The sequence below is a fragment of the Sinocyclocheilus rhinocerous genome, unplaced genomic scaffold, assembly GCF_001515625.1.
Source record: "Sinocyclocheilus rhinocerous isolate Xijiao unplaced genomic scaffold, SAMN03320098_v1.1 scaffold1172, whole genome shotgun sequence".
Classification (NCBI taxonomy): Eukaryota; Metazoa; Chordata; class Actinopteri; order Cypriniformes; family Cyprinidae; genus Sinocyclocheilus; species Sinocyclocheilus rhinocerous.
Genome location: NW_015656006.1, coordinates 79,942 through 91,841, shown reverse-complemented (window position 1 = coordinate 91,841; position 11,900 = coordinate 79,942). Strand labels below are relative to the sequence as shown.

The following is an 11,900-nucleotide window of genomic DNA, read 5'->3' as shown; positions in this document are numbered from 1 at the left end:
TTCAAAAGTATCAGTTTTCAAATCTCCCAGCATATTAAAATTGTTTTGAAGTCATAACATGATATTCTTCAAGTAATTGTGCGAAAATTACGCTTTATTAATCGAAACTCTGTAAATGTGTGTGAAAAGGAATAAAAGGTGTCGGAGTTTTACTGCCTCTAGTGTTCATTTCTTTTGGAAACTGCAGTGATATTATTGGTACGTATTTCGCGTCTCGCAAAAATGTGCCCCCAGGTACGTTTTTGCCATGAGACCAGGTTGGGATAATCAGGTAAACCTGAGCTTGAGTCCAGTAAGTGTTCTCCTTGAAATATTACTAACAAAATAAAATGTATTCTTCAGTAAAGGTTTCACAGCAAAAAGACATGTGTACTCCAACCTGAAGGTGGACAGTTTTTTAGATTTATATTAAAAGGTGGTTTACTTGCTAAAAAGTATAAACTATCAATCAGATGACATGAGGTCTGTGGTAGATTAGTGTTTCTCAACGATGATGTATGAGCTGAAACTTGCAAAAGAAAATGGTCTGCAATGTCCTAACACCGTCTCTTCACTGAATGCATTAAAGTGAACTTTCCAAATCTGTCCAGTTAGCACGGTAGTGCAAGCATGTGGATTGTGTCAGAAATAGAACGTGTCATGCATCCGTTTACTGTGAGCGTGCGTTCAGTGACAGAATCAATCACTGATTATAATAGGTTCTATGTGCTCTGAAGAAACGTGTTGCGCCGCTTGCGTCCGGTCAGTGTAGTAGAGTAGTGTTACCTGCTAGCTTATACCAATGCTACTAGACATTGTATAATTTCCATAGCAACGATTGTTTATTTCAGTGTTTGCTCAATCCAACTTTTCTGTAGCGCAGCAAAAGTGGGTAGTTCCACAATTAGTTCTGGTACTATGAAAAGGTTCCTACGGTGCGAAAGGCCCTAATGTGAAAGAAACCTCAAAATCACCAAAACTGTAGCACTGAAAATCACCAACATGCTTAAGAATTCTGTAAATTAATGTTCTTACCCCCCCAAATAATTTACTGGGGAAAAAAAACAATTTACTGTCTTTTTTGATCAATTTAAGCTTTGAATTAAAGTATTTAATTTCTTAAAATAGTACCTCCAAACATTTCAATGGTACTGTAAATATAATAATAGTCCTCATTGTACGAGTTTGGCCAATCAGTGTCTACTTACGTCACGGGTAGTACCAGTTGTGCTGGTTAGACCCTGCTCCGGAGTAGGAGCTAATTTGGTTCTCGAAAAAGGCAGTCCGGTACTAAAATCGCACCCAGTTCCGGCGGTGCGAAAACGCCAAAAAGTGGGTAGTTCCACAATTAGTTCTGGTACTATGAAAAGGTTCCTACGGTGCGAAAGGCCCTAATGTGAAAGAAACCTCAAAATCACCAAAACTGTAGCACTGAAAATCACCAACATGCTTAAGAATTCTGTAAATTAATGTTCTTACCCCCCCAAATAATTTACTGGGGAAAAAAAACAATTTACTGTCTTTTTTGATCAATTTAAGCTTTGAATTAAAGTATTTAATTTCTTAAAATAGTACCTCCAAAAATTTCAATGGTACTGTAAATATAATAATAGTCCTCATTATAAAAAACTAAATAATAATCAACTTTAATATTCATAGAAGACGATTAGACTACATTTTATCTGATGGGGGCGGTAAGGGACCTGGATAATGGGTGGGGGGGCTCTGGCCCAAAAAAGGTTGAGAACCAATGTAGTAGATTGTTAACAGTTTTTTCAGCAATGTTTTGATCATGTTGATAATTTAGAGGCCTTAGCAAAGTGCTTGAAACAGGATTATTAGAGGGGGAGGGAACCAGATGGAGTCTTTCATGCAAAGGTATCTGTGTGTGCCAAAACAATGTCACCTACCATCTGTCATTACACCACATTTCATTGTGTTGGACAAAGACAGACACTTTGTTCTAGTGTAATACAGTGAAGTGTGCAATTGATCTAACATACTGACAATCTGGCATGCAGTCAAGAACAATCAATCACAAACGAGTGTCAATCAAACATATACTGTAAATATATCAAATTCATATCAAATGCAAATGAGTTATGTGAAAAGAAAATTTCTCAGTTTTTAAAAGGAATTTTTTTTCTTGTTAATGGCATTTGTTGTGCAAAGTGATTTGGATAATTGTGCTGGTTTTCATGTGTCTGGGTGGAGGGGGCGTAGTGTCATGTAAATATTAACATTTAACGCAATAACATTCACCATAGTAGGATTTATATGTTCCTCAAAAAGTAAACACTGATGCTCTATGAATTTTGCTTTATTTGTTTAAGCATTCCGATCAGTCAAACACAGAAATGGCTGAATTAAAGGCCTGAGTTTCTTACCTGTCCAACCAATCCACTTAGTAATGCAAATGGTACACAAATTATTTCACTGTTAAAGGAATAGTTCACTTACAAATGAAAACTTTGTCATCATTTACTCACCCTTATGTTGTTCCAAACTTGTACAACTTTATTCTGTGAAACATATTCTAAAGAGTATTGAGGAAAAAAAAAACACAATGTTAACCGGTTTGGAAAGTTTATTTTCGGATAAACTAAAAAACTAAACTTAAAAAAAAAATGCATTTTTGAGAAAGTTATAGTGTTTGAATGCTTAAGTGGCACTGAAAAGTGCATTATAATTCAAAGTCGGCAGCATTGCTTGGATGCAAAAAAAACACAAAAAAAAAAAACTGTTCAGTGTGAAACAGTATATTGTGACTGATATCAGACAGCAGAGACTTTGGCTATGTTTGTAAGCACCATGCACCACTAAGGATGAAACAATCCTTTGATGCAAGCCTACAAAACTGTGACAGATGCTCAACTGAAGATCTCAGCTCTTTAGCTACATTCATATCTGGTGTCAATAAGCCAATAAAGCACACTGGCACTGAATAGCTCAGCATGGCCACTGCCAGCCACTGAATGTGTTGCATGTAATTGGAGAGGCCAAAGAGCTCTTCTCGGAAGATTAACGAGGGCCATGAGTACAGATAGTGGCATGATAAGGGAAATGTCAGAGTAGCAGTGACAGCATAAACACTTCATGCTGAGATCAGTGCTGCTCTTCTCAGGAAAAGAGCGAGTTTTCCTATCAGGTTGAATAGATGTTAAATGTGCACTGTGAACTTTGTCAGTGCTGAAGGAGATATGCTCTGAGAGGACTGCTGCTTCAGCAGCTGCCTCGAGCCTTAGACAACAAAATCCCCTTTTCCTATGTGCTTATGTAAGTGCGCTTTCATGTCTCTCTGCTATCCTTTTCCAATGCTGTGAACCTCTTTACACATCCACAATCTGTCTAAAGTAGAGCTTGTACACCAACCAGCATTTTGTCAGGCTGGTATTTCACAGAGCATTGATGAGGTGCTGACAGAATCCCGTGGGAATTGTGAGGGAGTATTAGCGAGAGAGAGACAGCGAGAGAAAGACTGAGCTTTTTCACGGAATTAACATATCTAAGATGTTCGATTTTGTGTGTGGAAAATTATATAGGACGTGACAAGTTTGAAAATCAAAAGCATGCCAAAAACCAAAGGTCAAACCTTGCATGCCGGTGGGGCCGAAGCCTTGCCGGGTCAAGAAGATGGCGTGGTCGTGATGCTCGGAGTGCTCTGGATCCTCTTTCTGTTGGATGACTGCCCAGCGGCACACGTTTTCTAGGCTTCGCGAAGGGTTGCCACCCTCAATGAGACTGATGGACTGAGAAAAAGATTAGAGACTCATTAGGGGACACTTTAAGCATTCATTAATCTATAAAACACCTTAAAGTGACTCACATCGATCACTGGGGGTCTGTTTATGTAATGTTTTTAGATAAACTCCTGTTTACTAACAGTCAAGAGAGCAGTCGAGATCCTTAAAGCTGAAACTCAAAACTTTTTGTTTGTAAATTACAGTACAATAAACTAAAATGCAATTTTGCGGGTTGCTGCTTTTTCCCTACATTTCAGCTATTAATCACATTATGTATGTCTAATGCAGAGAACAAACTATGTTGCAATTATTTGTGTATTGCAACACAGACATGAAATTACCTCTGTATTTGTTGACTGCATTATGAGCTTAGAAAATATTTATGTATTTTTACATACAACTGCGAATGGAGAGAGGTTTGATACACTCATAATTGGACTAATATAAGTGGCTAAACTGCAGACAGTTGTTGTGCGCTTCATCATAGCTAATTATTTCACATTTTTCAACTGTGGTGGCAACTGACCTGTGCTGAAATTGGGGAGGGCTTTATGTCACATTAGCTCTAGTGGAAAGAAATTGTCCCATGTAACTTATTTAAGACTCTGGGCAACTAAACTTTTTTTCCAGCAGTATTTCTTTTTTTTTTTTTGGGTGACTATAGATGTTTTAAAAACAACTGGCGTGCTAGTAGACAACCTATATAACTGTCAAGTGTCGGCACTTAATCCATTTCTGGATGTTTACCTAGAAATGCACCTGGCAACATTTCAGGGTTATTATTGTTAACTAAAGCCCAAAGTATTCTTCCTTTTTTGTACACGTACGCTAGCGTATGCTTGTAGTCAAACGTGCCGCCTTTCAAAGTATACCTCATTTAATAGCATATGCATAAAAATCGAAGTATACTTTAGGCTTAAAACGAAAACCATTAAAAACATTTCTGTTACTTGAAATATAAATACAAAGAGAAAGAAATACAAAAAACAAAAATGTAATAGCATCTCAATGACTGTTGGATAATGAATAAAATAACACTGCAACATTGTTGATGGTGGGTGAAATACTGGTTATTACCACAATCTACGCATAGGTTCATACAGGAGTTTCTATAAATCTATATATGTGACTACACTAAAGTTATCTCATTTTAATTAACAAAAAAAAAACATATTGTAAAAGTTGCAGATTATATGCATATGCAAGAATATAAATTGTTATAAGTGCGACAATTAATGGGTTAACATAGGGTCAAAGAGGGTGGGAAATGGTCATGAAAAAATAACTGTTTTTGGCATAAAGCATTATAATTTATATAAAGTCATTAAAATATATATGATATGACCTATTAAAATTAGTTTTGATAGAGATGTTTAATAGTAATTTACCTTAGCATAGCCAAGCATGATCATCCTCACAAGCACGACATTAATGTGCACTCCTAATGATTCATCATGGTAGATCTCATTCACCTGCAAACACATGATAAAACATTATTTATCACCTAAACTCCACATAATAAAACAACAAAACATTGATCCTGGCACAAAGGGGGAAAAAGGATATCAGGCAAGGATATAAGTTGCGTCATCCTCCACCTAGTCATTTATGACAGCTACTGATTTGATCAAGTCCAGGGACTGCAGAATACAAACAAAGCTGCTATATCCCATTTCTAAACCCTCACCACCATTGACAATGAGCAAAAGAAAGCAAAGGTTTTTCTGCAACAGCATCGAGATAAAGAGAGCAGGAGGAAATGGGATCTCAGACCTGTAAGAGTGGCTTTCTGAGGCATTATAGAAGGCGTTTTTAGACAGGTCTTGGGGCTACGGCTGGCATGGAAAAGCCTATGAAAGGTTGGTAAATGAAAGGGGTCCAGTGTTGAGCTGGTCATACAGAGGCCTTTTAAAAAGTTCTGATGTTTTTCCTTTCCCACCTAGTTAAGAGGCTGCTGTGTGGGGTGCTGAATTTTGAAGGCACACTTTTTTCTGGTTGAATGTAGGGTGTAGTGCCGTACCCAGTGACTACATCATAAATGGCACAAATGCTTCATCAAAACTTTTTGGAGCTATTTTCTAAAACTGGCCACCATAAGTTTTCACATACACCCATTTACATACATGATATATGCCAGTGAATCTCTAGAATTTAACAGACCACCAAATTCCCCACCCATGACTTTTGTTAACTTTTTCTAAGTGACACAACTTTTCCTAAGTCACACATCAGTATAGCCATATGATTAACCTGGCTGGTTAACTGACTGGACAACGGGAGTTACAATGGAGTTTTCTTGCTGTGATGCTGATATAATACAGTAAATAATAATATTATATAACTAATAACTGATATAATAATTGAACATTTTGAAGTTCTGATGCAAACACCTAAAATTATGACTGTTGTTCTCATGACATTGAGGCCAATTGACCCAGTTAAGCAGTTTCTATCATATAATTCTGTAAACAAAAAGGTCACGTTGTCCTGATCATCTGTACGTCAGCGGGGAGAGACAACTCTGTGGTGGATCTAAATGCACATCTGTGTTCAATTTGTACTGAGATCTCTTCTCTTGTTAAAAAAAGCATGAACAATCAGATTGAGCATTATGTCCATGCATGCAGGAGATCTGCCATTTGTTCTGCCATATTGCACTGGAAAAAGAATCACACCATTTTTAATAATAATAATAACAATAATAATAATAATACTATTTTATATTTTGATATATGTATTTACTTTTTGTACATTGTTGCTTTCAGTCCCTAAAACACAATCAGCCAACTAAAGCACATGTGATAAACTGGAGAAGTATAATAAACTCTTAAGCGTATTATTCAAATTTGTTCTGACACCCCCCCCCTCCAAAAAAATTTATTTTACATACAAAATGTACTGCAAACCTTTTTTTTTTTTTGTACCCTAAACCTTGCAGAGGCTGTCAGGTCTGCAACGAACTCTGCACTCAGGAGGGAAAGGTGAGAAAAAAAACTATTATGTTCAAGAAAAATACTGTGTATTTTTTATATGCATTGAATGTTTGGTCAGATTTTGAAAGATGAGGGGGGCCACAGAAAGAAAAACTATGCCTCAGCAGATCTTTGTTGCTGTAGTGATTTGTTGTAGCAAGCAGCAAAAAAATGAATGTACCCGTGCGAATGATTAAATTGTTCACTGGCATATGAACACAGATTGCCTCAACGATGCTCTAAATCAGCAGAGGACGTTAAGTCTCTTACCAACTGCACCCTCTCTTCTTCCCAGCCATCTCATGCAATTAAACAGAAGCTCTGTTTGATTCAGAAAATTGTCCTCTTCAGGCAACATGGCTTTAAATAAGCACGCAAGTCACCTAATCACAGAAGTCTGCTTGTGTGAAAGTTGCATTTTTATACAGAGCTCATTAAATTCTGAAAACTCAAACCCATTCCAGTTTAATGAGGAAAAATTATTGTGCATACAGAAAAAGAACAAATAAATATGTAAGTAAGTACATAAATAAAACCTCAGACCCGTAAGAATGGTTCTCTGAGGCATAGAAGGTGTTTTTAGACAGGTCTTAGGGCTACAGATGGCATAAAAAAGTTAATAAAATAAATAAATGTAAACAAACAAACAAGTGAATAAATAACACTGAATTTATTTATTTATATATTCTGTATGTATTTTTGGGCAAAGCTGCACAGTAATATCTCTCTGTGAAGGTATTTTATATAAAACATCCAACATTACTGACATCAGGGCAGAGATTTCAGTGGAATACGTATGAGTGAAAAGAGAAGGCGATTGTACTATCGATGGGCCAAACATTAGTCTGGGTTTACTGAAAAATTATAGTGTACATCTCATCAATGCACTGGTGAACAGAGCAGTAGGGACATCTACTGGAGGAAGGACTTCTGAAATTTAACCTTAAACTTTACTAGTGTAAACGAGCCCATAGATTACATGCTCAATCCCTAAAACCTGATGAGTGATGCTATTATACACCGATTACACAGAGCATGTGTGGTCATGTTTCAAAACTCTCCTCAGAACAGCGCCATTCACAAAATGAGTAATATGTCAGTCTTGCAGAGATAATGGGGTCCTCCATTTTAACAAAGGAGACTGAGTTTTTTTCTTGTGCTAGCCTAAGAATGTGCTTTCCCTCCCAAAACAGAAAATGTCAGAGACATGATCACATCTGGACAGTTTCACCCCTCATGTGAGGTCAGTCTCTTTACAGAAGCAGCTTATTGACATATTTGTGTATAAGCAAACACTGACTGCCGCCATCTACTTTCTGTAGGCTGGCAGAGAGGTATTTTGTCATCAGTAATCATCTTGAAATGAATTCCTCAAATAAGTAAGGACACTTATGGCGCTTTTCCACTGCATGGTACGGCTCGGTACGGTTCACTTTTGGGGGGTTTTCCACTGGGTACAGTACCTGGTACTTTTTTTAGTACCACCTCGGTTGAGGTTCCAAGTGAACCGTACCGCTGAGCCGTGCCGAGTCGTACCACGCAGTGGAAAAGCGCCATTAGGCACCTCTGCCAGACTGCCTTCCATTTACGTGTGTGTCAGAGGACTGAATCAGGAGGAGAGTTAATAGGTTTTATGAGGAGGAAAATAATTGATTGCTCAACAATAAAGAAGGCCCGATGGTCAAGGGCCATCATTAGACAGTTTTGGGCCAGTTGAGGGGATTTAGAGTATTTAAATCTAGGAATCTGCATGTTAAAAATTATTTTCTTGCAGTTTTATAAAATATTTAAAAATGTTTTTAAACAAAAAAAAGCAAATAATATTGACGCTGCTACTACTTACTACTATTACTACTACTAATAATTAATATTATTATAACTTATTAATATATTTATTTATTAGTACTTATAAAGCACATATTAATGCCTTATTCTGCATGAGCATATTGTAGATCCCTTAATCCTACCCCATACCTAAAACTAACAACTACCTTACTAACTATTAATAAACAGAGTATATATATATAAATCAGAAATTTATTGAGGCAAAATTCATAGTTAATAGTTAGTTAAAAGTGAGAATTGGTAAACTAAAGTGTGACCAAAAATGTTTTATTTCAGCTAGTTGGCACCAAGTTTATTACAATTATTTATATATATATATATATAGAGAGAGAGAGAGAGAGAGAGAGAGAGATAGAGAGAATAATAAATGTTTCTACTAAGTCCTGCTAAGGATGATGGGATACTCACAATATTCATCAGGGTGAGGAGATAGTTTTGCACATGCTCTTTCCCATGGAAACGGACAACAGTATCATCTACCCCAAGCAGCACCTCAATGTTGTAGTCATCATCACCACCAGCGTGTCTCCGCCTCCTGACTGTCTGGTTGACTTGTTTAGCAATATTGTCCAGCACTCTTGGTGCATCCAATTCAGGCTCTGCAAAACAAAATGGTTAGTCTTAAGAGAGCGCCTTATCTTCATCATTGTGCAAGTCTTATCTTCATCATTTGGCAACAACACCATACTAACAGAAAAAAATGTACTAGCATCCTGCAAGTTTTTTCACATTGCAAGCGGATGCCAGCCAAGAACAACAGAAAGCAATCCACAAGGGCTCTTCATGATCCAACAGGCTATAAACCAATGTCTTTTTTAAACGCTGATGCTAAAATAAATATTTCAAACATCTTGCTCTCTGGCTGGCTCTGGTCTACAGTGTGGGGATTGTGAGGAACATTCCTCAGCTCCTACATCCCGTCATGACACACGCATTCTTGTGTGGCCCAGCTCCCAGAAGAGTAAACACTGTCTTTAAAGTTCCACTTCAAAAAGCACAGGGCTTCCCCTCACACTCAGACGTGCCATGTGTCCCTCGCAGGTTCCCTGGTCCACAGCGTCTCCATGCATGCCCTCATTCTCCTCAGGGACTGTCTTTCACAAATGGTAAAGTGAGGATAGCACACACATGGCAAAACTGCCTAACCCGTTGGCCTCAAAAAGAAAGAAAGAGAGAAAGAAAGAAAGAAAGAAAGAAAGAGAGATTTGATAAAAGAAAAAATTATAGTATTTGTGTGTAAATCATAACCTTCTTAATAACCTCTAGTCAGGTTTTACCAGGCCTCAGAAGGAACACGGATTAATAAACGTACTAAAAATGTCAAAAAAAAAAAAAAAGCCAAACATTTTCAGGTCCAGGATTAAGGGACACAAAATATCATTAGCTCAGAATAACAACAGCCTAAGTCAAGGGAAAGTCCACTATGGTAAAACAGCAAACGTGTGTGTGTGTGTGTGTGTGTGTTTGTGTTCACCTCAACTCAATCTCATTTCAATTCTTCGCTCGTAAAACACGACTTTGTGGGTTAGCCTTGCCAACCTCGCTCTGCACAATAAAAACTCAGGAGGCTGTAGACTGCTGTGGAGGAGAAATTGAATGCATACATGGCATCTTTTAAAACGATGACACAAAGAAACATTTGGAGTACCTTGAGCATTGGTTCAACTCTTTGGTTTTACATAATTACCACATGCCCTCATTATATTTCAGAGTGCTAAATATCACATCTATTCCTCTCCCAGAGCAAAAGTCTACATGGAAGTCTACTTAAAAGAGTAAGGGTTTACATAAAAGCATAATTTTGCATGATAACATACATAGTATTTTTTTACGTAAAAATCACACATGCAGTCAGAATGAAAGCATTTGTGGGACAAAATAAACCAATTGAACTGACAGTACACGGCAACAAGAAATCCGCTTACTCTGACATTTTTGATAAACAAATTGGGCATGCTAAAACCATCTATGAATCCAATTACCTTTCTATACAAGGATATAAAAGGTTGCAATGCAACAGGAACAGTGTAACAGGATTTCCCTTCTTTTTTTTTTTTCCTGTTCTTTCTCGGTTTAGAAAATAGGTCCCATTGCTCTCCTTAAAGAAAACTTGTGTTAGGATTAACGACCATGTCTTTGATGGGTGAAGGTGGTTTTCTTTCCCTGGAAGTATAAACAATTAGCAGGCAACAGCATGCTAATAATAAACAGCATCGGGATCAAAAGATGCTGCAGGAGGCATCTCCTCCATTTTTCCATGTGGCACTCTAGGATAACACCACTAGCTGTGATCTAATGTGCTGGGAGCTACTTTAACTCTTTATTAGGACATAAGCGAACTCTTGTAAACGAGAGCAGCTGAGTTAGCAAGCGTCGCCCTCCTAAAGCTGGAGTACGACAGCGGGGGTTTACTGTACTAGGGCTTCAAGAACACACTTGGCCTTACTGGAGGCTGTCAGTTGATCTTTAACTTTTAATTGTGACTGTAAATATCTTCTGGTGATCTTAATTAATTTTTATCTTTTTCTGTTTGTTCAAAGGGTCTTTGTACATGAACAAAGGAGTCTATATCCATTATGCTAAAAAGCCATATTTCTCATAAGGTGTCAGATAAAACAGAATCTACTCTTTAACTATCAACTATGCTGGATCCATTAAGACGAGAGAGAAAATTATTTTCTTTATCCCACTGAGACTTGATGTCATCTGTGATTTCTGGTGTCAATTCATTCTCTTCCACAGTGAATGCAGTTATGAGGCAAATCAGTTTGAATTATTATCCCATTCATGTCATCTGGCCTGCATTTTAGAACGAACACAGACTGAATGTCAACATTTTCCCTATTCTTAATGATTCTGTATTGTAGAATGAACAGGAATAGAATGTCGAAAGATGTCTATATGAAAAAGAAAGTATGTATATGTATATGTATATATATATATGTGTATATATAATTCATAATTAATGCACAATAAACAATATATATATATATATAAATAGTCTTCAGTTTACATCTGTTATCTACATTTACACTAGTGCGTGTTCGTTTTAAAACGCATAGCTCAAGACAGAATCATAATTTCTATTCATTTTCCACTGATTTACTGATGAGCATTAGCAGTTTCTAGCGCTGTCTGCCTGTGCTCTCTCTTCCATGATCGCTGCTCTGACTCAGATGTAATAACATATTTAATTTCAGCAACAATACATGGCCAAAACACACACGACAATCGGAAGTTATTACAAACACTCGATGGTGGTTTAAAGTGAGTTTTGAGTAAAAGCGGAATATAAATCTTATGCAGGGGTTAAATTGGGATTTGTTATGTGATATTATATTATATTATTTAAAATATTTTT

The 11,900-nt window shown here is 37.1% G+C and overlaps 1 protein-coding gene across 1 annotated transcript in view; it reads right to left on the bottom strand.

The window, feature by feature from the left end:
- LOC107719190 (A disintegrin and metalloproteinase with thrombospondin motifs 3-like) overlaps positions 1 to 11,900 on the bottom strand; it is a 106,829-nt gene that overhangs the window by 51,550 nt on the left and 43,379 nt on the right. Inside the window, exons 5-7 of the mRNA XM_016526565.1 lie at positions 8,948 to 9,138; positions 5,111 to 5,194; positions 3,572 to 3,728 (exon numbers count right to left, since the gene is read on the bottom strand). Coding sequence (XP_016382051.1) covers positions 3,572 to 3,728; positions 5,111 to 5,194; positions 8,948 to 9,138 — 432 coding nt within the window. The remainder of the gene's footprint in view (positions 1 to 3,571; positions 3,729 to 5,110; positions 5,195 to 8,947; positions 9,139 to 11,900) is intronic.